This window comes from Dermochelys coriacea, chromosome 1, assembly GCF_009764565.3.
Source record: "Dermochelys coriacea isolate rDerCor1 chromosome 1, rDerCor1.pri.v4, whole genome shotgun sequence".
Taxonomy (NCBI): Eukaryota; Metazoa; Chordata; order Testudines; family Dermochelyidae; genus Dermochelys; species Dermochelys coriacea.
In genome coordinates this window covers 128,837,779-128,865,021 of record NC_050068.2, presented here as the reverse complement: position 1 = coordinate 128,865,021, position 27,243 = coordinate 128,837,779, and the positions used below count along the sequence as shown (strand labels likewise).

The following is a 27,243-nucleotide window of genomic DNA, read 5'->3' as shown; positions in this document are numbered from 1 at the left end:
TTTGTTGAAAAATGGGAAAACTACCAGGAAATGTTATAAGAGGATTATATATATATATATGATCAGAAACAGTTTCCTTCATGTGTTTCTCCTGGGGCAATGCAGGAATGTGCTATTATTATGGTTATACAATTATTTTGATATGATTCCATTGACGTTAGGCTTTGTCAGTTGTGGGGTCCCATTGTCACAACACTGTCCCCTTACTAAGGGGTGCATACAAAGGACACAAGCTAGCTCTACAAGAGTGCCAAAAAGCTTGCAGTTTTAGACTTGCATAAGATGTAATGAGATCAAAAAACAAAAAAAGAAAGAATTGTTTAGAATAATATCTTGTGAGATATTGTCTGAGAATATACAAGTGTTATCACACACAGTTTTTCTGATGATCTTATCAAGAAATGAGAGGCCCATCTATGTTCTCTGGATTTACAATCTACATTTTATTAGCAATTATTTGCTGAGTATTGACAATGTATTCAGAGCTTGGTATACATGTGAAAAATAGTCACTGCTCCAAGGAAAGGACAAGCTAGCAGTAGAACAGATTCTCAAGGTTGCTTCCCCACTCTGAACTCTAGGGTACAGATGTGGGGACCTGCATGAAAATCTCCTAAGCTTATTTTTACCAGCTTTGGTTAAAACTTCCCCAAGGTACAAACTATTTTACCTTTTGCCCTTGTACTTTATCGCTGCCACCTCCAAACATCTAACAGATATATAACCAGGAAAGAGCCCATTTGGAAATGTCTTTCCCCAAAAAATCCTCCCAAACCCTACACCCCCTTTCCTGGGGAATGTTTGATAAAAAATCCTCACCAATTTGCATTGGTGAACACAGACCCAAGCCCTTGGATCTTAAGAGCAATGAAAAAAGCATTCGATTCCTTACAAGAAGAATTTTAATATAAGAAAAGGTAAAAAGAATCACTCTGTAAAATCAGGATGGTAATTTATTAGATTAAAAACAAAGAGAATCCCTCTAGGCAAAACCTTAAGTTACAAAAAGACACAAAAACAGGAATCTACATTCCATTCAGCACAGCTTATTTTCTCAGCCATTTAAAGAAAACAGAATCTAACGCATATCTAGCTAGATTACTTACTAAGTTCTAAGACTCCATTCCTGTTCTGTTCCCAGCAAAAGCATCATACAGACAGAGAGAGAGGCTTTGTTTCTCCTTCCCCCCAGTTTTTGAAAGTATCTTGTCTCCTCATTGGTCATTTTAGTCAGGTGCCAGCGAGGTTATCCTAGCTTCTTAACCCTTTACAGACGAAAGGGTTTTTCTTCTGGCCAGGAGGGATTTTAAAGGTATTTACCCTTCCTTTTATATTTATGACACAGGTCCTGAGTGCTTGCTGACCCAAGTCAGAATGATTTTGTGTGTGGTTGGAAGGGGGGCTTCAAACCTGAGTAAAAGCCCAGGCAGAATGCAGTGTAGACATACCCTTAGGGTTCCAGCCAAAACAAACAAAACAGTCCACACACAGCAAACAAGGCTAAATAAAATCATAATGGAAATGAAAAGATACCTGTAGGTGGTATCAGTGAAGATATTGGCCTTTCTCACTTACAAAGGTTGTGCAAGAATTTCAGTCTACCACAGAAATCATTGGGTCTCCAATACAAGTCATAGTCTCTTTCCCCTTCTTGGCCCAGAGCATCTGTGTCCTTATTTGCTGAGTGCAGAGGCTCTGCTGGCTGTCAGACCTCTGTCTGTGAGCTAGGTAGCTCAACAGCCTGCTCCCTTCCCTGGGTTAGCCCTCTATCTGAGTGAAATTCCCTCCTTTTAACCCCCTTTCCAGTCCTGGCATGATTTGCAGGTGTGGAGGGGTGGGATCACTGTTCCTTAACCCCTTCCATGCTGATATCGCTTTATATATCGCATCCCAATAAGCAGCACTGTTTAGATAGATAGACAGATAGATAATGCTTTTACATGGGAGGATGAAGAAGATAGTGGATTTACAACAGATTGTGGATAAATCAGAAAGGTGCCCCAATTCCAGAAATTTATATCTGAATGACATTTTTGTTCATAGTTAAGGAGAATGTGAATCATTTGATGCATATATGACTTACATGAGGCGACATGACTCCTTAATGTATGATAGCTTCTATGTAGAATGAACAGGGGAGGCACAGTCTGCTTTGAGAAACTGATTTAACCTGAACCTAATCCACAGATATTTGTAGACAGGTGAAATTAAGTGAATACAGAATCAGGATCTGTGTGCCTGAAGGAGCAGCATGTAATATCATTTCAGAAAGAGGAAATTAAAAAACAACAACAACGAAGGACCATAAGTACCAAAGAAACAATAAAAAGTTTTCTGACTGACAAAAATTCCTGATCCAGAACTCACTAAAGTCATTGGGAGCCATTCCAACAGGTTTTGGCTCAGCCTCTTAGATGTATTCCAAAACACCAGCCAAGACATCACCCAGCATTTGGTCAGATGTATCCTTAATTGATACCTTGTTTCAGTTGTCATGTACAGAACAGGATCCCAACATCTTCAGAAACATGAACTTTCATAGAAATATTATCCTAAATGTAACCAAGACTATCTGAAGCAAATTTAATGCATGTTTTAAAATACTACATGTTTCACGTAAAGATTTTGGCCCTGGTAGCCCAGACCTTCAATTCCCTATTGTTTCTTATTCTGTGTGTGAAGCGCCATATAAATGTATGGCACTGTTTAGAAATTAATTAGAAATTAATACTTCTAATAATGTGCATCAGTGGTAATCAGCTGATTCCATTCCAGAAGCCACTCTGGAATTCCCTTTGATCTATCTCGGATCCCTTCTCATTTAGTAATGTGGGAAAGTCAGTGTGGTCAGAATCCTTTGAGCATGACTTCAAGATTGATGTATGTGATGCAGTAGATTAAGCTGACAAAAAAAATACTACAGACACTATCTTTTAATTAATGACAAAACCATCTCACAGTGAATAAAATACAGCAAATAAAAGAGAAACAATTTATTTGCTCAACAAATAGGTAAGTACATGTGAAAATAATGTTACATTGTATAGAGGCACAGGTGAGTCCATGATTCCTCCTTCAGGCTGTAAAGAATAAAAAGCATAATGTGTGACATTGCAAAGTCATATTCCATACCCTTTACATCCCCCATGTACTGCAGTCCTGTTATGTGCACTGGATTGTGTTTGTATTTCATCATACCTAATTTAGAGTTCATAAATTCTCTTTTCTCGGGGTGCGCTGGAAGTAGAGGTGACTAACTACCACTTTGCAAAATAGACAGCAAGTATTTTATTCAGGGATATCAAATTTAACTATCTTATACTGACACACAAAATGAAAAGGGCAAAATGGAGTGTCTGGCTGCTGATATTCACTGCCTTTCTGCATGCTTTCCAGATCCAGAACCCTAATACGAACCATTGGACTATTGCTACTACATGAGGGAGGGTGAGCCTGGCTCCCAGATAGGCAATTCTAGCTCTACTGGTACCATAATCCTCCATCACTCCACCATCACTCCAATATTTATCACTTCCTGTGTAAGGGACTGATGTTACACTGAAGTAATTATTTAGTGGGCTCAGGATCAAGAATTAAAAGAGAAAAAAACATATCTTCCTGTTAAGATGATTTATAGGCTGCCAAATTCACTTGTTGCATGCGTACCTGGAATGCATAGGAGCATGTGAAGAAGGCAGCACTAACTGTTTAGTTCAATGATTGCCAGATAGACAATTTAAAAAAATCTTTCATATCCTTGCATGTTTCTTATCTGGTCAAAGAAGCTTAATCATTACCATCTCTATGACATATTAAAGCAAATCTGAAGCCTTCCACAAAACCATTTGTCTAGATAACTGCTCCCTGCCTGCAAAGTCCAAGCTTTGGTGTGCATTTGTCTACCTTATCTTAGTATGCCCCAAACCCTATGCACTGCCATCTGGACAAGGGTGTTCTGCCCTGTGTGGTGGGGAATAGGTACTGTGTCCAGAACTGGTGTATATGTATATTTGTGCAGGGAATACAGTGAGTTAGAGGAGATGGAAGTTTTCTGTTTTAAAAGAAGAGGGAAACCTGAGCTGTGTCCTATGATAGAGGGAGACAGATCCTGCTTCCCCTCATGGTACCTAAACTGTCATCACAGAGCTCCGTCATCACAGACTGTACACTCGTCACCCCATATAGCATGTGAGAATTGGAAATCATTACAGCTCTAACAAACATCTAGTCCTTGGTGGGGTTGAGCTTCCCTGACAACATCTGGAAACTGAAGCTTTGGCTGCATTGTCTGAACCATTCCTGACCATCTCTGAACATACCAAAAAATGTAGTAAACTCTCATCAAAGGTTTACTTACATAGTACCATGTGAATTACTCATATAGCCCACTAGTTATCCTGGGCCACCACAGCTGACCGTTTTTCAGGATGTTCTGCATCCAAAATAATTTTTACCCTCAGTTTCTCACCATTACCTTATGGCCATGTCCCTTGCTCTTTTTTATAGTATGTGAGCAATCATATGCATGATAGGAGAATCTAGCCTCATCTGTTTCCCCCCCACACACACATTCAAAGGTCCCAAAAGATTGAATGATGGTTTGAACGGTTGTATATGGCATTACACGTGTACAGATAGCATTTTAATGGGTGTATGTTTTATAGCATTTCTTTATTTGTATTAGTGACATGAGAACAATTTTCTGTGGTTTATATGGCAGATTTGTATTTGACACATGATTTCCATCTATTGTTGTATGTATAATAGGAAATGTCCTCCAGGAGAGGTCTAACATCAGTATGTACTGGATTGCTGCTATAGGTGTACAATCTTGACCCTAGCAGATATAGTATAGGTGGATATGTATGATTCATCCATTTGTCTTTAGACTTCATAGTTTTTCTACCTCACTGGTAGAATAACTTTTTACATTTGACCGCAACCTCTTTTTCCTTGGGTAGCATTTGGAAAGGGATTTGTTAAGGCAACACTCCTCTCTTTTGACTGAATCACATTTCCAAAAACTTACCCAGACTATTTTTGGAGAATAGGTGGCACAAATCCCTGTTTGGTGCCTGGAATTTCTGCTCTGCATCTGAGATCAACCTAATAAATTCATAGATTTTAAGGCCAGAATAGACCATCAGATCATTTAATCTGACCTCCTGTGTAACACAGAATTTTCACCCAGTTACTCCTGTTTTTAGCCCAATAACTTGTGTTTGACTCAAGTGTATCTTCTAGAAAAGCTTCCAGTCTTGATCTGAAGACATCAAGAGATGGAGAATACACCACTGTCTTTGGTAGTTTGTTCCAATGGTTAATCTCCCTCACTGTTTTTTTTTATGTGTCTTATTTCTAATTTGAATTAATCTGGCTTTAAATTCCAGCTATAGGGATCTAATGTGAGTAGCTCTCCTTGAATGTTCACATATAAAATCTGCACTGCTTTCTTGTCAAGATGGTAGCATAAAGCAAAATGATGTACAGGACACATTTCAACACCACTTGTTGAACTAATAATTTTTTAGTACATTCCATTATTATTTGCAGTGACCATTGTATTGTCTTGGAATATTTTACTTTTAATTAGTGGTGTTTTTTTCTAATTTAGTTTTAAATAGAAAAGTAGAAGAAAAATAAAGTGACAGTTTTCTATGGAAAATTGAGACTTGTTAAAAATTCAGAACACAATAGACTGAATTTTTTGTTCAACTCCATTCATTTAAAGCTTTTTGAACACAAACCTGTGAGTACATCAAAATATTTAAGTAATTTAATGTCAATATGGAAACTAAAGTTACCAAGTGACATTTACAGAGAATAGGCCCTTATCCTGAACTCAGTCAAGTCAGTAAGAGTTTTGCTACTGAATACAATAGGAGGAGGATTGAGCCAAATATGTAGTCATCATAAATTGTAAAAGAAAATATATTGTTATAGCAGATTCTACCATATGTTTCATTGTGAGATATATGTTCTGCCTGCATTAAAAAAGTATGTAGCTCCACTTCAATCTGAACAGAAAATATACTTCCCAATAGATATACCAGTTAGCATGGTGATTTAGCCCATTAATCACTCATCTTTAAAGCCACATTTCAATTCTAACTGTGCTTACAGAGGAAATGAATGTTCTATTCTTATTTTAATCTCTAGCAGACAACTGGTCACATTACAGTGAACTATTTGCTGTACAGTTAGCAATACATGATCAGATGCCCAGCACCAGAATAGTTATATGACATTTTAAAGACAAGACTTAGACTCATTATCAGAATTGAGGATGGGGAGAGATGGCCTTATAATCTGTACCATTGCATCTTTTTCTCCTGAGCACAAGACAATATATAATATAATGAATACACGTGAGTGTTTATTAATATTAAGTAAGTCTATGATAAATAATTATGTTTTTATTGTCATGGTAAGTAACTATTTTCAGTTAATTTCTGACTACGTAAAGGCCATTCAATGTGCTTTCATGTGAGTCAGGGCTAATTGCGGGCTGATTCCATAGCTTGGAGTGAGTCTGTCACAATTTATTTCTTCAGTGTTTCAAATTTGGTGTTTTTAATATCGTTTTGCTTATATAGGAAATTGGATTTAAAGAATAAAGGTCATTCTGAATTGTCTCAATCCAGACCAAGTGTTACATAAAACTCATACATAATTTTATTTTCATTAAAGTATTTAATAAATCATAATCAGAATGACTCAAGTGTTAAGTTAATTCAGATAGTGACTAAAAGGTGGTAATTTCTGCAAGATTGCAGAAATAAGTAAAAATACCTGTATTTCTTATGAAAAACTGATCATTTGGTGGATTTATTTTTTTTTATTTATATTACTTTTTAATTGCACATTAATTTTATTTTTGCAGCAATGACTTTTGACCAAAATAGCTTCATTGTCATAGGATTTACTAGAGATATACATATATTTTTTCAAATAATATTTTGGATTTGTTCTTCTTGACATCTTATGTTTGTGTGCAGTTTGCATCTTTTTTTTTCAAATGTAACAGATTTTTACTTTTTGTGTTACATTTTTAATTTTTTTTTATTTTTTGGGGCTAGTAGTTATATTTTGTTTTTTAATTTTTGAGAACCTGCTGTTTTTGAATTCTCTTTTTTCCCTTTATTCTCCTCACTATGACCCCAGGAGCCAACACAAAGAAAAGCGCAGATGATATAACCAATAATGATCGTGGTGAAGATGAAGGTATTTTTTTTCCAAGCTCAACCCTGATGCATGAACATAAACTTCTTCTTTTTATTATTATTATTTCAACATGATTTTTCCCTCTTAGTTGACAAAAGTGCACTTCAATGTGCTTCTTTATTTTCTTCTTGTTTGGAAACCATTTTTATTTTTTATTTTTTATTTTTAAAACCCAAATTAGCATATAGATGACTGTAGCTCCCTGGTGAGATAAGAATAAAGGTTATCCCTAAGTATGTGTGAAGTGAGTAACATGCATAAATATTATTTAGAACCAAACGTTTCCCTCCACCCCTCACTCTTGCATAGGAAAAGAAAATGGAATTTAAAAACATGCATGTGTAAGTTCACCTTGCTTTATGAAATTCATGAAACAGCACTTGTTATTTCTGCCACTTTTCTTTCCCTTCCCAGATGCACAAACTATACGGTGGGTGAAATTGCTTTGAAACTCATCTGTGGTGTTTTTATTTAATGTTCTTCTTGGCATATGTTTTATTTCTAGGGTACAAAAATAAACAAAGTTTATTGATGATGCTTCACTGTTTTCTCCTATAATTAGCCAGTTTTCTAGGCCATATTTTATCTGAGCCTGACCCAACTCCCATTGAAATCAGTGATGATCTTTTCAACGACCTCCGGGAAAGTTGGATTGGATTCATTGAAAGGAAATGCTAAAGTTCACAGGAAATATCATAGCAAGTGTTACAATGAGATAGTTTTGTTTCCTTCTTTGGCAGGAAAGCTTTTTAGGATCTTTTAAACATGAAAAGAAGTCCTAATATTTCTCTCTGTACTCATCCTTGCTTCTTAAGTTATACTGACTATCCATTTTCATTTAAATACTCGTCAGATTTTTTAAAATGTCTGAATTAGTTACATTAATTACCTCTGAGCTAGAGCTCACATTACAGCCCTTGGTAGTTTGAAAATAGTTGGTAAATGTAGTAGAGTACAGAAATTTAGCCCAAATTCCTTATACCTGGCCTTTTCTAAGTGTTATTGCATATCTTGTTCCTGTGTTCTTATATCTGACACCAGCTCAAATAGTTGTGTTTAGAATTGTGTACACCACAGTGAAGTCACTCTTAATCTCCTCTTTTCTTGAGAGTTCAGTCCTGTTGTATTTACTCTAACCTTTTAAAGTACAGTAACTCAAATCTCTGGCCCTTATATCACATCAGTTGCCCTCCATTGTACCTTCTTCATTGCTGTAAGATACTTTTTTCCAATAAGGGGACCAGAACTGTGCAGAGCACTCGAAAAGAAGCCTCACTAGTGCCCAAATATCATCCTCTCTTTTATAACTGGTACAAGAAATGAATTTCTAACTGACAGTAACATGACTTGTGACACCACATTGTATAACCAGTTAGAAGAAACAAAAACAATTTCTACTTGCTTATGAAAGGTAGATATATACTATATTTTGATAAATAATTGTTTTATTAATCAGAATACCTATTCTAAGGCTAAGTAGTATCCTAAAATCTACAACAGAGGGAATAAATAGTTCATTCATTGTTTTAAAAATATATTGTCACTTTAGATATAAACAGGTGACTAGTAGAGTGTGATGGACTGAGTGCCTTCATTTTGATCCAGTCACGCTCCCATTGATGTCAAATAGTAAAACTCCCTTTGATTTTAATGGTGTAAGATCAAGCCTTTAGGTAACACTTGATAATAAGAGAAGATTAAATAAAACACATTATTTTATAAGGTTTGGTGCTTTTTAGAGCTGTTCTTGATGTTCCATTGTTATAGAAATCATTTTAGTATCTGTTATATTTCAAGGGCTAATCTGAGCCTGTGCAATAGTCATCAAATACGCTTTCCAGTACTTCACTGAGCAGAGTACAATATTCATCATTCTGTTATGTGCTTTTGTTTAAATATAGACTAGCACAGAGAGCTCCTGAGTTTTAATCTAGTTCTTTACCAACAAGATCATCCAAGTTGTCACTTTAATTAGGCACTACATGACACTAAAGGCTTAATTTTGTTTGGGAACAAAATCTTGTTGTTTAGTATTGGGCTACTCCTATTTGTTAATTCCTAGACAGGTTTGAACAGGAGATGATTTGCCAAGTTTAGTTTTTATTTGGAAAATTTAATGTTAAGATGTTGTCTGTTATTGCAGTAAGAAATTCAGCTTTATACTTTCCACAAAGATGTCTCTCAGTTGCTGAGGGAATGGGAAGACTGGATCAATGGTATCATGTATTGGTTTATCTGGATTAGTTAGAATTTTGTGTTGAGAATATTCTAATAGTGACCCCAGTTACTGTGCAATTTCCTTTTCTACTGAGGCTTCTCATTTATTTTACAGTTAAATTTCTTGCACACTATAGTGCTTTCCCAGTGTTCTGAGAATATTCCTTATGAAACTATACTTGGAAGTGACAAACAAGTACCAAAAACAATTTCTCAGCTTCTAAACCCACTGGGCGTTTGACGTAGATCACTCTGAACTGGCATAAGTAAAAGCACAGAGGAAAGCTAGATGACTGAAGAGCTGTAGATAAAATTGAAAATATGGGGAAAAGAAATTATTTGACTAGCACTTTTGTGAAAAAGCAACTACCTATTTTGTTTCAATATTTTTATTACTTTATTGTGTCTTCCTTACTTGCATTTTTTTCCAGACATTCATGATCAGAACAACAAGAAACCCGTTATGGTCTACATCCATGGGGGATCTTACATGGAGGGTACTGGCAACATGATTGATGGGAGCATTCTAGCAAGCTATGGAAATGTCATCGTTGTAACCCTCAACTACAGGCTGGGGGTTTTAGGTAAGTGACTAATTTCTTAAATAGAAAAGCACTAAATGTGCATTGGAATAATTAGGTGGAGTTTCCATTTAACTAGCTAATTTGATTGAAATGTTTTATTGTTGAGTGCATCCATTGAGCTATTGCAACTTCTTTTAAGAATATTTGGACCAATTTTGTGTTGTAAAAGAGAATATACTTGTGGGTGCATAGCTCCCATTTTAATCGTATTACTTGCATTGATTTAATTTTGAACCCCTTGTGATATTTTGTGAATATTTTGGTAACTGAACTATGCTGATTCTTCCCTTATTATAAACAGCTGCCTCCACCTTCAACAAAAATGACTGGATTTTTTTGGGATGGGATCAGGTGGTGGTGGTGGTGTGTATGTGCGGGGGTTGGGGGGGAGAGCTATAGTCTTATAAATCTAGAATGTCACCATAACCTTATTTTACTGCTCTTGGCTCAGTGACTTCACCAGTTCTGAGTTGTATGTGTTTTCATACAAAATCTCCTCCGTTTCACATATAAAGAAGAGGAGAATTCAGCAAAAAGTATCACTCATCAGAGTTCTAACACTGTGTTTAGGATATAAGGGGTATTTAGCTGTTGGGGTTTTTTGTTTTGTTTTGGCAGAAGTGGAGATTTTTATTATTTTATACTAATACAGAATATGTTCACTTTGGTGGAGTTTATTGCAGCGAAAAAAGGTCTATAATGTCAAGGAGTGATATATTTTTTCTTCGTGAATATCACAGAATGATTTCTCCATGCACCTAAGTTAATATGTTGAGTGCAATTACTTTTGCTGCCCACCAGCATAGGCAAGAGCAGCCTGCCCAATATGGTGGTATCATTTTTAAATGTTAGATTCAATTAAATGGGCTCCTTTGAGCTATATTACTAAACTCCGAAATTTTCCTTTTTCTTCCTTCTATTACTATGTTATGCTCCTAATGCAAGGACTATATTCCATTTTTCAATGTAAAATTAAGGCAAACCTTTACTCATGCCAGTAGTCTTCTTGATCGGGCCTAGAAAATCCATCTGAATGCAAACGATGAAGAATGTAGTCTATAGATACATAATTTTTGCTAGAGTATACATATCTTCAGCATTTGTGACCATATAAGTTAAGTCACAGTGATATCTCTAGGTGTGGTCTTACTGGAATCTTTACTATGTATATATTGCTAGCAACTCAGCTTTATGTATATATGTCCTTAGTGTGGAATGCAGGAAGTTCTTTTACTTGTTTCATCTGTTGTACTATTGATATGGTTAAGGTATTTAGCAAGTAAACGAACAACAAAAAATCCCCAGCTACTCAGAATAATGGAAACTTTTCCCCATGCCCTCTCGCTCAATCTGTTGTTCTGTGATTTAAAATATGAAAGAACAGTTTCTTAACATCAGAAGCAGCATTAAAACTTAAAGCCATGATTTGTCAAAAAGGCTTCAGTGGACATATGCAATACAGTTGAGGGACATAAAACACAAAACCTAATTCAAGCATAAAGAATTGCAAGAAAACAAGTGCACAGTTCTGGAGATGCCTCTCTCTTTTTAGCTGCACATGTGTATGTTAAACAGAGCGGATGCAAACCATGCACCTAATCCTTGGCAATGGGTTTCCCCTGTAAGGAATTAGGAATGATTAAAAAGCTTTCTTCATAGTGTTTTGCTTTGTTTCTTACAAGTCAAATTACTCAAGGATTAAAATGATTGTGAATATTTTTAAAAAATGTATCTTAGTGTGAGGAAATGGAAGAATCTGCCAAATTTGCCTCTATAATAACTTCCTGTTGTCTGTATTTAGACGGAAGAGAGATGAGAGAAGCTGTTTTTACCTTGCAAGCTTGGTATACAGGCAAAAGGTTCATTTTTTCTGTAATTTAGAGGAACAATTCATGGGTATGACAATCTAAAACAATATCTATGAGGAATTTAAGGGATTTGCAAAAATAGAACTTTGTATTTTAACTTGTTTCTCTACCTCAGTAAATATAAGCTTTGTGATGCTACAGATTTTATTCTTGGTTCCAAAGGGCCCAGGTTTGAATTAAAAGGGCAAAAGGTCCATTCAGAATATGCATATAGCACCCTGATACATTCAGAAAGCAAATAAGAGGGGGAAATGTTTCAAAACCAAATTGTTCCTCTTCCCTTCTCTCTCCTTGTGCCATTGTGTAATCAGACTATAGCCCTTGAGAGGATATTGGCAACATATTGGATGGACAACAATTTGGAATGGAAGATGTTAGGCCCATTCTAGAGAATTCTGAGTATTGTGTGGAGAAACAAAAGAGAGAAACTGCATTTCTTCAAATACATGAGCTGATAGAAAATGTATGTTCAGTAACAAAACAAAGATAGAGTTAAAACAAAAAGAATTAAATACCATAATAAGTGCCAACAACTTAAAAAGGAGGTTTTAAGATTTTTTTTAAATCTCAAAAGTGTTCAGGAAAACACTATGAATTCATTTTAATTATTTTGAGAGAAGTTTTCCTGCTACATATAACAGATCTAGATGTTGGATGGCTCCAAATTTGGGAAGAGGATAGTATTTGGATCCAGAGTTTTAATTCAGTTGCAGCTTGAATAATTTCATGTCTCTCCTCCTGCCCCTCCCCCCTTCTGCTTTAGTACTTTTTTAGGTTTTTCTGTGTGGATACACCCATGGCAGATGAATGTTACAGAAATGTAATTTCTACTTGTAACTGCTAAAATTCTCCCCCCATGGTTATTTTTTCTTTTAATCTGTATTATGCCATCAAATGCAAGAAAAAGAAAATACATGTCAGTATGGATGATATGGATAATATACTGTAATATAACTCAGACAAATCCCAGTTCATCAAAATGAATGGTTCTGGGGAAAAAAACCATTGTAGAGATTACCTGTGTTTATGCATCTATGTATTTGAATCAAACCTCTTAATAAATGAAAGAAAAAGAGGACATATAGGAACTACATTATCTACCTGATTGTCTTTTCTCTAAAAATCTGCATACCAACAAAAGTCATAGACATGTCTTTCTATCTATCTATCTATCTTAAACAGAGACTTTTAGTTTACTGCATTCTGATTTTCATTTACTTTGGTACTGCCTCATTGATGAATTCCTGTGTGATAACCACCACACTGAAATATGTCAAGAATGGTTCATGACATCTGTGGTTGCTGTGTCTCTTTTTTTAAAGGTCATAAGCTGTGGAGAAGACTCCTTATAACAGGAAACTTTATTACTGTATATGCATGATAGGCTCCTAGGATTCCAGAAATATGGGTAAGATAATGCTTGCAGACACCAGGTAGATGGGAAAGAATTGTGTCTTTCATAGACTTCAATCTGCATGCTTATTTGGCTATAATTTCACACCTTTTAAACAAATGAAGTGGTAATTCTTTAAGTCTCATGTTGCCAGAAATCATCCATTGTGGATAAAATGCAAACTTCATTTGCATAACAAATTCAGTCATTGGTCCCAGCAACCCATAATCCCTGTGAAGACAGGGCTCCTCATTACTGCATTTGTGAGACAAATCTCCTTTTCTTTTTCTCTAAGAAATTGAAAGTGAGGCTCAGCTCTGAGTGAAAGTGATCTGTAGAAGCTATGCCCCCATCTGAACAGCAGGAAAAAGTATGGCACAAGAGTCACCGTTCCACCCTTCTGCCTCTTGCTCTCTGAGGAAAGCAGATTACTGTTGCCATGGAAAGGTTGTAGCTTACTTCCCCTCTGTGTGGTCAGGTAGATCTAGTGGCAGGTTGGGGAGTGGAGCCAAGGGTCTGCCTGCTCCTGTTTTTCCCCCACTTGATCACAGTGGAGAGCAGTTGCAGTGTAAAGGCTGCACTCCATAGGGTATTAGGAGCCACAGTGTGAACAACCCTAATGCAGTTGTGCTGTGATTAGGAGGTCTTTACTCCTCTCTGAGGTCATGTTTGGGCTAATCAAAATCTACCCCTAATGAAGTACCCAGAAATGATAAAATAGAAAACAGCTTGGCTGTGCTCTCAACCTTTGCTTCAACTTAGTTCAGAAGGAATATTGCCTTTATAAGAGTTGCAGTTGAATCTGAATTTGCAAACCACTTAGGATAATCAGGAATTTAGTGTATCAGGAGAGTAAGGCAAAATGGAGCTCAGCAGCAGCTTAGCATTGGCTCTGTTGCATCAGCGATGTACTAGAAGTTCAGTAAATGTGGAAGTTTGGATATTAAGATTTAATAAATCTGGACTTTGATTATTAATTTTAATTGATTCTTCCTATTTATATTATGAATGTTTTGCTTTAACAAGAAACAAGATTTCCCTTCCCTACCTACAAACTATTTGTGTTTGTGACTTGTTTTCAGTATTACATGGAGCAGATACGGACAGAGCAGGGATTACTATTATTATTGTTTTATTTTAGAATGACCTGAATTAGCCTGTGGTGAGTCATGTACATCGTAAGTCCAAGATTTGCTTGTGAAACAGTGAAAATGAGCTCCAGTGAATGTGAGCTCCAAAGAGACGTAACATTAACAAAATGATGAATTGTCTGAGCTATTTTTGTGTAATTTAATTTAGAGACGGACTATGCAATGGTTTAATTTGGTTGGAAACAAAAATATTCAGCACCATCCACAAAAGACAATATACACGAATGTAAACGTAGTGTTTGTGTGAAAGACTGACCTGTAATTCTTGTGTTCTAGGAACATGAAATGGGTTTCTGGAAACTATCATTTAATGAAATACCTAATGTGATAAATAAGACATGCTCAGAGCTGGAAATAATGAATTCACATTTCCAAAAGTAACTCAAAGTTTTCCATTTCCTTTCCCAAGACACATCAAAACATGCAGAGAAGAGTAACCTGCCTTTTCTCTACCTGATTTTTGTCTTATTCTTCAGTTTTAAATGCTTTCTCCTTTAAGCAAACTTCCCTTTCACTAGGGAAAACCCAGTATTCAATCATGGTACTCCATAATTAATAGACAACAATAAATAAACCACGTTTGGGTCCTGCATGTTACTCAGCACTCTACCAGGCTGTCAAGTGTCCTCATCTCTTAGTAAGTGTCCTGTTTCTAAATTCAAGTCTCAGTCCACTGGAATGGTCAATATTCTACCTATTTAGGAACTGATTAAACAAAAGAATACATGTAGCCTATAAAATGTGGAAGTACAATGTTTTAGAACATTCTGAGATTATATATATAAAAGAATCAGGTCCTTAGAGAAGTACAATGATTATTTTGATAGATGAAGGGAAGCTCCCATCTATTGCCACTGACAAATTAGTGGGTTTCCTGAGGCAAAACTGGAATAAAATTCTACTTTGCTACAAATAGTATGTTGTAGAAATTTGGGAGCTCATTTTCCCCAAGTCATACATATGACCAAAGTAAAAACAAATTCAGATTTTCAAACCAAAATAATTATTGAATAGCTACATATAGGGAGCTCATAACATGCCATTTCATGCACCTCTTTTGCATAATGCTAGTTCATGAAGAAATGTTCTGGAAGTGATACTCTTTGGTATGCTTTCAGAAAACTGCCCAAGTTAGCAGTGCTCATAAAGGAGCCTGAATCTTCTTTTCAAAAATACTTTTTATTTCCAGTGACCAGCCAAAATGCGCAACTTGGATTATATGCACTAAGTTCTTAAAATCTTCTTTACATCTAAGAGGAGAGCAGACTCCTTTTTGCTGACAGGTTCATAGCAGTATCTAGGGTGTATTAGACTTACTTTTAAGATCATTTTCTTTTTCATTTAACACATATAATTGTTATTCCTTTTGGGCGGTTCCTTATGAGTTTCTTTAATTCAAGACTTGCATTTGTTCTAAAGCTAATTACTCAGAGTTTTAAGTTTTAAGAATTTTCAGATTGAAGACAGAAAGAGAAAGAGAGAGAACAAGAATAGCAGAGGTTACGTGCTCCTTTTAAAAGTGAATGTCGCTTTTTTTAAGAGAGCTGGGTTGTAGTACTGTCTACAGTTTGTCTTCAAAGGCCCAGATTGTGGCCTGATTTGCAAGCCCACTTAATGCCATGCCTCCTCTACAGAGCCTATGCTGGCATAGTACCCCCAAACCCCACCCCAGCCCCGTAGAGGTCCAGCATAAACTGACAGAAGGAGTTCTGTTGGCATAGTAATACCACCTCCCCAAATGACATTAACTAAGCTGACAGAAGTACTCTTCTGTTGGCATAGCTGCATCTACACTGGAGGTTTCCTGGCATAGGTATGTTGACTAGTCGGTGTGATTTGAAGGTGACACAAATATGCCAGAAAAACTTTGTAGAGTAGACCAGGTCTTGGGGTTTTAACAAGGAGGAAGATCCTTTCCCTACACACTATCTTATGGCCTTCCTATATCTCCACTGCAAGTGTTAAGGAATAATCAGACTGATTATGTCATCTTCCTTCCCTCACTCTGGAAGTGGGCAGCTGAACTGGTACAGGGAACTGGGTAATGAACTATGGGTCAATGATATATAACCACCCATGGGAGCAAGCAACGTGGTGGGAATGCACAGCTCCATGCTGCCCCTTACAGAGGGCAGGTTGTTTTAAGATGAGTTATTTATTATTTGTATTTCCATAGTACCTAGAAGCTCTAATCATGGACCAGGATCCCATTGTGCTACCACCGTACAATCACAGAATAAAAAGATGGTCCCTGACTCAGGGCGCTTACAATCTAAGTACAAGACAAGAGACAGCAGATGGATGCAGACAGATGGAAGATTACAAGTAAACAATGAGATAATATTAGCATGATAAGCAGTGGTCTCTGCATATGAGCAGGCTAACGGTTGTGAAATTTTATGTAGGCATCGCAGCAAAACCAAATTTTGAGGAGGGATTTGAAGGTGGCGCAGAGATGGCAATGTGGTGAGTCTAGCGCTGTCTCACTGATGTTCCTCAGCTCTAAACTGGAGGTCTCCGAACCTTTTCAGTCCCTGCCCTGTCTTATGAGAATGCCACTAATGGTGTCACTTAATGCCAGTTTTCATGGTTATTTTATGACCTGAAGCAATACCACAAGTCTACTTCCATATGCTAACTGAAGCATTCTTACTGATGATGTAAATCCGTATTGATGGTTCATGATATAACTTCCATTATCATTAGCTGGAATGATGTATGTTGTTCATGGACTTTTTGAATCATGTTTTTATGTTTTGGTTACAATATAGAAACTTACAAATTAGTGATGTACAAGATGCACTGAATCATCTTCTTACCTCATTGTATGTCTGGGTTCTGTAGCTTTGAAATGTCCTATTGCTTAACCCTTGGCTTCCTGATACTTGTTTTACTGAAAGGGCTGGGCACTGTGAAATTTAGAGGCAGCATGAACATGAGTTACTGTAATAAAAGGTACTGAGCATAGATTTGTAAGGTTTTTAATATAACAGGTATTCCTTTCACATAGTAAGTGTATGGTAGCAGAATAATATATCTCTAGCAGCACATGTCACTGTACTCCATTTTCCTATGGCTTAGCTTGTAGGGTATAAAACCATTTAAAGCTTTAATGCTCCTGACAAGTTTTGAAAATCTTCACACAATTGTTTGGTTGGTTCTGAATAGCTAATTATCAAACTTGGCACTGACCAAGAACTTTTGGCTGAAGGTCCTCATACCTGAGTGCAGCCAAATATACTTTCTCCAGGCACAGTGAACTAGTCCAGCTACTCATGCCAGTTAGAGTTAAAAACAAACAAAATGCCAAACACACTCCCAGAAGAGGAGTCTTTCACAGACGTCTGTCAAATGAAGTGGAAAGTCTGGCATTAGAATGAACAATAGACAAAGAATCTGGACTGTGGCAATTCAGTGTTGAATGGTACACTGTGAGCTCCTTTATATATGTCTCTGAACACACTAATTCTTGTCTCTAGCTCTCTTCACATTTTCTTTCTTTCCATGCTGTATAAAGGAAAATCTGTTGCTGTGCCTTCAATAAGCTTTTGTAAGTAGCAAAACAGTCTTAGTGTGGTTTTTATTACTTTTTTTATATATGTAGATGTTTGTATGCATAGGCCACAATTTTCAAAGTTGGGTACCCAAAGCTACAGTTGTAAATTAATATTTAGGTACCCACATAAAGGGGGCCTGATTTGCTCAGCTTCCATAAATCTCTTTGAAGGGCTGAGCTGCAGGTATTCAGCACTTTTGAAAAGCAAACCACTTTTATGTAGGTACCAAACTCTGAATTGAGGATCCTAACTTTAAATAATATATTCATTTAGCATTGAAGATATGTTTGATAAACTGGATCACAGCAATGGTCCTTTTTAATAAATATCTTGCCTCTAGCAAGATCTATCTTCAATACCCATAATATACCTGGACAACTGTGCTATGCTATAATACAAGAAGAAATAATTTCCTTCCTGTCACATTCAGCAGTCAATCTCTTACTTGATTCATCGGCTGTAATTGCTTTTGGTGTAATCTCTAAAGGCCTGATGATTGGTAATTTTGCCTTTGGTTTCAATGGGTTAATATAGCTCACTCAAGGCTCTGCTACTCATGCATTATTTGGCCATTTCAGTGTTATACAAATTTATTACAGTTTTGCATGTTACACTTTTGCATGATTCAAACCATATTAGACAAAATTCCTTCATCAATCCCAGCTATTCATAAATATTAATAGATGTATAAGCATGAGCATACAGATGTATTGTAAACAAATGCCTTCTTCCTGGTGCTTGCTTGTGGCCTCGGGCATCCGTACAGGTAGCTCCTCACCTCAACTGCCCTTTTGAGTCCCTAGTAATTCCATGGAAACTGATTATCAGGCTCATTAACATAATTTATTAACAAACAATAGTGCAGGCAGTCCATAACAAGCATCTCAAAACATAGTCTATATCAGTGACTCTCAAAGCCGGTCTGCCACGTGTTCATGGAAAGCTCCCAGAGGGCCGGGACAGTTTGTTTATCTGCTGCGTCCGCAGGTTCGGTTGATTGAGGCTCCCACTAGCTGCAGTTCGCCGCTCCAGGGCAATGGGGGCTCTGGGAAGCGGCGGCCAGCACATCCCTCGGCCTGCATCGCTTCCCGCAGTCCCCATTGGCCTGGAGCACCAAACCGTGGCCAGTGGAAGCCTCAATCAACCAAACCTGTGGACGCGGCTGGTAAACAAACCGGCCCAGGGGCTTTCCCTGAACAAGCGGCAGATCAGCTTTGAGAACCACTGGTCTATATCACCCCCAGCACATATAGTTCTTAAAATGCAGTTTCATTCTCACCATTCTCACCAGACCCCAGTGTATTCTGCCATACCTCCATCCCTTTGCGTGGACAGCCATGTTAGCTCTTCCATCTGGGGTGCAACCCCGCTCTTCCCAGCAGGAACTCCTACAATATCTCTGCTGTGGGTATCTTTCACTCACCTTGGCCCTTTCACCATTCTACAGGATCCAGGTCTCCAGCAAGAAGACACGAGTGGGTAAGCCTTTCGGCTGCTCCCCTTTCTTTCAGCCCTCTCTGGCCATTGGCTCCAGCTTTCCAGCTTAGAGTCAGCAGGCATCTCCCTCTGCAGTTCCTCCTGCCTTCAGCCCCCTCCATCCTTCAAGCCCTACCCCTCTCGCTTGGGGACAGCAGCCGGCAAACCCCTCTTGCTGCTCTCTTGCCTACAACCTTCTCCAAGGAACCACCTTCTATTTCTGGCATCTCTCATCTCCTGTTTTTCTCCTGTCTGACTCCAACTGACTGAACCAATCTGCTGTGATTATATTTTTTCTCACCAGGCCTCTTAAAGCCCCCAAGTACTGCCCCACCCTCTTTATTGACCCAAATGAGAGCACCTGGACTGGAATAGAAGAGCTGAGCCCAGTTTAATTTAATGGATCAACTACCCCATTGCATGTATTACTGATAATTTTTGAATGCCATAATAATGTAGGGCCTGCTGTCAAAATTGTGTTTTAATATTTCTCAGATCATATTGTCTTAAAATAATCTACTTAAAGCTTGTGAAGTTGACCTGCTAATTCAGTTTATAAAACAAATTTCAGTGTATGAAATGTGAAGGACATTGTGCTGGTTATAGTATTCAGAAATATCTTATCTTAATTTTCATCTGCAAGTGAGATCTGCTGTCCTACTAGTGCCATTGCTGAATAAAAAGGGCTAAACTAATTGTGCTGGTGAATTATATATTTACAATAAATGTAATGTGTTATCAGTTGACTGATTGTTAACCTAATTGCATCTTCAACCTACTGTTTATATATGATAACATGGTAAAGTCTCCACAATTCCAATAATTCCTGAAGGTTTGTAGTAACATTAAAGTAAGTTCTGCTGTGTCTAGATATATTGCCTAAAACAGCGTTCTGTTCTGAATGGAAAAACGATACTTCTGCTGCCTGTGTGTATGCAGAGTCACATACACTTAGCATCTCTTTCGGTTTTTTCTTTAATACTTTGAACTCGGTTAATATTGCAGCAGAGCAGAAATGGCTATAGAAGAGAGAGCGGGATTCTGGCTCTTCTCACATGTCAGGTCCTTAGTTACAATTATGTAAATCTGTTGCAGGCAATAAGTTAGACAGGTACAATAATGGGGTTGTCTGGTTGTAACTGAAGGCAAAATTTGGCCTGTACACTCTTTGTCACTCATGGTGATATGTGAGAGGGAAAAGAACAGATATTAACATTCAGAGTTTGTAGGACTGGCAGTTAGGAAAAGCTGAACATCTTCATACTCGTAAACTGAGTAAATAAGTCACTGTGCCACAATAAATATAGGTCCTCCTGATGTTATTTTTAGAGTCACTTTTCAGAGTTGAATCATGCTTTAAACCTCAACATCAGTTTATTATTATTATTACTGTATTTGATTTTTAGTTCAGTTATTAGAACCTACATATTCTTGCCATTTGTTAAAAATCTGCAAGAAAAGGTCAAATTTAGGTCAAATTTTGTCATTGTGTGTACTCTTGCTGTACCAATGGATGGCAGTAGATGTGTATGAATACCTTAGAGCAAAGTCTGGCACTTATTGTTCAGTGACTGTATTGGACCCTTTATGGGGTTTTGTATTAGTGTTACTAAATTCAGGAATTGCCTTGATAACAGTGAAAACTTGCTATAAATCAAAAAGAATGGTTTTACAGTCATCATGTTAATCAGTAATAAAAGAATTGTAATAATGACAAAAGCTTTTGAGGTTACCTTACTATGACTATAAAATGAGCTAACAAGTTATTGGGAAAAGGACTTTAAAAGCTCAAGTAAGTAAAACTTACTCTAACCTGCTTATCAAGGCTAATACAGGATATGTGACACTGAAACAGAAAAAAATACTTCTGCTATACAACCTTCCATTTCCTCTTTGCTGTTGGCAGATGTATTTAAACCTGGAGTTATACTTGTCCTTTTCCCAACTACAGGATTTCAGCATCAGTTCTGGGGGAGGGGGGGGAACAGAGTTACTGATTACTCATGCTTCTGAGGATTTGGCCCACTCCAGTGCGTCTCTCAAAAATGTAATCTTGCAGAAAGGAAAGACTTTATAAATCATCCACTTGTCAATTTCTCTTTCATGCTTATCTAAGCCTATGATGACCAGGAGGAAGTTATGCAGGAAATGTTGTGGCATTCACTTAGAACTTATCGACCACAATGTTATTTTTTTCTTGTAATTATGATTTCTTTTTCCTCTTGATGAGAAATAACCTGATTAAAGTTTGCAATTTGGGGGATTTAACCAGAGGTTGGAGGGCACCCTAGAGTACATAGAGCCATAAGGCATGTAAAGCTAAACTTGTGTTTGAAAATGACAGGTAGCTTGCAGCAACATTCACATAAGCACACTTCCAACTACATTTTGTAAAGGCTTGCTGGCAGTTGTCAGTTCCTTATTAAGGGTTTATTGCAATCAGAAGCTGCTGCAGGGAGGCTTGGGTTTTCACTTGGCTGTGTCTTGTGGTGATGATGATGATATTAATAAAGATACCCCCTACAAAACCAGAGATTATATTCATATTTGGCAATTAAGGAGTTTTAATCTTCTCAGCAGGACTTCAGAAAGATAAGGGAACAAAGAATGAATGAAAATATGGGAAATCTTTAGCAAGGCATCATCAATAGATCATTATGTTACCTAAATGGAGCTCTAAATAGTCTTTTCCAAGATTTATAAGTACAAACTATTTGAATTATTATGACACCAAAAGAATTAATGGGGGCCTAAATGAGCTAAATATGTCTAATGTGTCTATAAACTATTCATTGGTTTCACACACATTAAATGGTGCCATGTGTAGTAGTAGTTGTTTTATTGTTTTATGGCAGTGCCTGAAAGACCCAGCCCCATTGTGCTAGGCACTCATCAAACATCAGACAAAAAGATGGTCTTCTGCTGAAGCTTTTGAGTGTTTCAGTTTTAGGTGTGACAATGAGATTTTTGCTTTGTTAGCTCGTACAGCCTATCTAGGATGGCTGGGGATATTGGGTAAACTGAGGCTTTTCCTGGTGAGGGATGTAAATGGGTTTTTCAGCTGATATCTGCATGTAAAGATTAGCAACTGAGACAAGTCATCAATTTTCATCTCTTCATTTCTGCTTCCTAATCGAAAATGATGACGTCCATCTAGGGATCAAAATGATGTTCTTTAGGCATTTATTACTGCCAGGTATCCCGCAGTAATGGTGGTTCATTAAAAGCTTAGATTGATTGGGAGAGTGCCTAGTAATGAAGGATGTCATAAGATTACAGGAAGGAAAGGTATGCATGCTTAGAACATATGGGTGTTATAGCGCAAAATGTCAAAAATGGATGTTAACAGCGCTCCATTTTTACTCAGTTGTTTTCCATTTCCCAAGCCTTCTGTGACTTGTAATATTTAGTTTGTCTAAAACTAAATACTCTCTTGGGGATATGAGCAAATCCATGCAAAAGATAATAAAAAAAACTGTATAGCCTTTAGAAAACCTGAGAGCAGATGGGACACAGTTGTGACCTGGTGCATTCACTGGAAAATTACTTGACCTAGCAAGAGAGCATAACTGATAGGAACTCTTTGAAACTCATGTTCCTGTTGAAATTCCCTTTTAAGAAAAATATCAACATGAGAGTCTTCATTTGTTTCTCAAAAAGAAGAACTATTTGTTCTGTTCAAAAGGTAATGGACAAACAGCACAATCTAAATACTTAACTATCTTTCACCAAGCATTTTGATAGGCTTTGTAAAGCACATAGGGCTAGATTGTGAATACAGCATGCTCTGAGTAAGGGGAAGCGTGTAGCTGCTGTGCTCCAAGAGCAGAGAACAAAGTGTGATTCAGAGTCACCAAATTTAATTCTCCCCTTCCCTTGGGGAGGGAGTAAGTTACTTCAGTGTCTCTGTGTGTGGGAGGCAGTGTGTGGGTGGGTGGAGCCTTAGCTTTCATTGCTACTCTAGCTGGAAGGTGGGAGAGTGGCATTATAGAACCATAGATTCATAGAACTGGAAAGGACCTCAAGAGGTCCTCTGAATTCAAGGCAGGACTAAGTATTATCTCGAGAAGGTGTGGGCAAACTATGGCCCGGGGGCCACATCCGGCCCTCCAGATGTTTTAATCTGGCCCTTGAGCTCCCACTGGGAAGCAGTGTCTGGGGCTTGCCCCACTCTGGCACTCCAGCCGGGGAGCTGGGTAGGGGTCTTGCCCCACTCCGCATGGCTCCCAGAAGCAGCGGCATGTCCCTCCTCCAGCTCCTACATGTAGGGGCAGCCAGAGGGCTCAGCATGCTGCCCCCGCCCCAAGCACTGCCCCCGCAGCTCCCATTGGCTGGGAATCACTGCCAATGGGAGCTGCAGGGGCAGTGCCTGTGGACAGAGCAGCGCTGCTTGAGGTAAGCACCACCCGAAGCCTGCCCCCCGGCCTTCCCTCCCATGCCCCAACCCCCTGCCCCAGCCCTGATTCCCTTTCCACAGTCTGAACCACTCGGTCCCAGCCCGGAGCACCTTCCTGCATCCCCAACCTCTCATCCTGAATCCAGAGCCTGCACCCCCCAGCCAGAGCCCTCCTGCCCTCCACCCTCCAATTTTGTGAGCATTCATGGACCGCCATACAATTTCCATACACAGATGTGGCCCTCAGCCCAAAAAGTTTGCCTACCCTGATCTAGACCATCCCTGACTGTGTTTGTCTAACCTGCTCTTAAAAATTCTCCAGTGATGGAGACTCTACAACCTCCCTAGGCAATTTATTCCAGTGCTTAATCACGCTGAAAGCTAGGAAGCTTTTCCTAATGTCCAACCTAAACCTCCCTTGCTGCAATGTAAGCCCATTTCTTCTTGTCATATCCTCAGAGGTTAAGAAAAACAATTTTTTTCCTCCTCCTTGTGACAACCTTTTACACATTTGAAAACTTTTATCATGTCCCCTCTCAGTCTTTCTTTTCTTTTCTTTTCTTTTCTTTTCTTTTCTTTTCTTTTCTTTTCTTTTCTTTTCTTTTCCAGAAACCCAATTTTTTCAATCTTACCTCAGAGGTCATGTTTTCTAGACCTTTAATCATTTTGGGTGCTCTTTTCTGGACTCTCTCCAATTTGTCCACATCCTTCCTGAAATATGGTGCCCAGAACTGGATACAGTACTCCAGATGAGGCCTAATCAGCGTGGAGTAGAGCGGAAGAATTACATCTCGTGTCTTGCTTACAACACGCCTGCTAATACATCCCGGAAGGAAGTTCGCTTTTTTTACAATAGCGTTGCACTGTTGGCTCATATTTAGCTTGTGTTCCACTATGACCCCCAGTTCCCTTTCCGCAGTGCTCCTTCCTAGGCAGTCCTTTCCCACTTTGTATGTGTGCAACTGATTGTTCCTTCCAAAATGGAGTACTTTGCATTTGTCTTTATTGAATTTCATCCTATTTATTTCAGACCATTTCTCCAGTTTGTCCAGATCATTTTGAATTTTAATCCTATCCTCCTCCAGAGCCATTCCCTCTCTCCATTCCTCCCCATCCACTTGCTCAGAGTGGGAGTGTAGCCCCTAATCTCTCCAGTGCAGCCACGGTACATTTACATTTGTGCTGAGAGGTATGTGTCAGGACTGGCTCATGACCATCAGTTCCAACCTCAGAGCCGACTGTCAGGAAGCAGGGCAGCGACCTCAAACTTTGGGTATGTTCTATAATTAGATTTCACCAAGTGTGACCTCCTTTAGTGTGACCTCTTAAAGCATTGAAGCAGTCTTTCCAAGGAGTCATTCCAGTCTATCTTGCCATCCAGGCAAGCTGGACTTAGGTAGATTGTTGTTGTACGCCAAAGATCACAAAATATTCAGGTTGCTCTCAGTCCCAAGAGACCAGTCACTTACCCCAGGTCAATTTGTACCTTAAATTTCATACCAAAGACAATGCTTGTAGCCAATCCTATAGTAAAGTATCTAAGGTTTTACTAAGTAAGAAAATAAATTAGAAAGTTATTCTAAGGTTAAAGCAGGCATATATATATATATATATATATATATATATATATATATATATATATATATACACTCTATAGTTTCAAAAAGTGACAGAGGTGTACTAATCTGTCACCTCTGAATGTCATTTAGGGCTAACCCAGGTTGACCCTGGGACTCTCTGCTTCTGTTTTCTAGCTCTGACCACATGAGAGTTTGAACAACAAAAGAGATGAAAAATGTTCTTGGCAGCTATTTTTATTTTCTTCTTCCAAAATTCAAGCACATGGAATGAGCATTTGTGCATGTAGACTCTTCATCAGTGGAAAGGGGCAATTCACAAAGTCTGTATTTTGATATTGCACAATTGCCCATTTAGTTTTGACAAGCCGCCTTGATGGGCAGGAGATGAGCAAACATTTTTAGTTACAAAGCAAATCTTAAATAATACTTTATAGCATGTGATAAAGAATTACAAATGAAAATAATGCATGCTGCAATTTACAGACATTTCATAAAATCTTAACACATGGTTATAAGTCCAATATCCATCTTAACCACATGAATACACAGGTGAAACAGACTGGCTTCCAACACTTAATTTAATGACAGGTTTCATAGTAGCAGCCGTGTTAGTCTGTATTCGCAAAAAGAAAAGGAGTACTTGTGGCACCTTAGAGACTAACAAATTTATTAGAGCATAATAAATTTGTTAGTCTCTAAGGTGCCACAAGTACTCCTTTTCTTTTTGCGAACACTTAATTTGTCAGTGCTTAGTTGAGGCCTAAAGAGGCACCTCGTCTGCCAGTGTCCCAGTATGATTCCCAAGCTCATGTAAAAGTAGTTGCACTAGTTCTATCTGAGTTAATGCATTAAAAATAGTAGTCCCATGTTATCGTCCACTTCTCTTTCTAGCACACTAGCTCAACAAGAGCTAGAGTAAGTATGTATACGCGAGCTGGCAATTGCTCCTCCTTGCTCAAATGTAGACATACAGCAGAGTCAGTATCTGATTAGAGCCCAGCAACTTTGATTGTAAGCTTTTTGGGACAAGGACTGTATTTTTGTGCTCTGTTTGCTCTGGGGTCCAGGTATGACTGGTGCTCCTAGATAGAGCTGGGAGCTTTTAGTTTATTCATGAAAAATGCAGTTTTGGGAAAACCAAAACTATTTGCAAATGCAGGTCACATTCAGCTGTTTGTTTTGGTCAAATTTAATGTTTTGTTCTACTCTAAGTGTGTTTTTTTGGTTGGTTGGTTTCAGTTTTTCAGTTTGGCCACTGAACTAAAAATCAATTATTTGCTCAGGTCTACTCCTAGGTACTATGGTAATATAAATAATAATGAAGTAGGGAAGAAAGACAGACTTTACTTCCCTGCATGTCAGAGTAAGATCTGTCAGTCTGGCCCCCATAGAATAGTATCCTACCATTTTATCTTGCAAAGTAATCCCAGTGATTTTGCTAATATTAAAATATCCTCTGTCTTTTTTGAAGCAAAGCATCTTAATCATCACCAAGTGTTTGGGAGTTTTCATTTCCCACCAAAAAAGCTCCCTTAAAATGACCGGGCTATTCAAGCAGGAAAAACCTCTCCTAATAGTTCTTGTCAAATAAGGGCAAGTATTGTCTCTGTTTGTTTGATTTTCATGTGATTTTAGTTAAGACTAGGTTGAATTGAGAACTAATGTTACTGATGGCTTGGTAGCAACTACAATGGGCTGCTAGCCGTACCTATGCCTCACCAGACAGGACCATTGGATAGGCCTGATCTACTGTTGTAGCTGTTGCTGATTTACTTGTCAGTCAAAGAGCCAGACTCA

The 27,243-nt window shown here is 38.0% G+C and overlaps 1 protein-coding gene across 12 annotated transcripts in view; it reads left to right on the top strand.

The window, feature by feature from the left end:
* NLGN4X (neuroligin 4 X-linked) overlaps positions 1–27,243 on the top strand; it is a 263,339-nt gene that overhangs the window by 147,908 nt on the left and 88,188 nt on the right. For 5 of the 12 annotated variants that reach the window (XM_038381553.2, XM_038381560.2, XM_038381525.2 and 2 more), the window contains 2 exons: positions 7,165–7,224; positions 9,873–10,025. The exons of 2 other annotated variants lie outside the window; for them this stretch is intronic. In XM_038381553.2, the coding sequence (XP_038237481.1) occupies positions 7,165–7,224; positions 9,873–10,025 (213 nt within the window). The remainder of the gene's footprint in view (positions 1–7,164; positions 7,225–9,872; positions 10,026–27,243) is intronic. 5 more of the 12 variants (XM_038381605.2, XM_038381587.2, XM_043499054.1 and 2 more) reach the window with 1 other exon arrangement.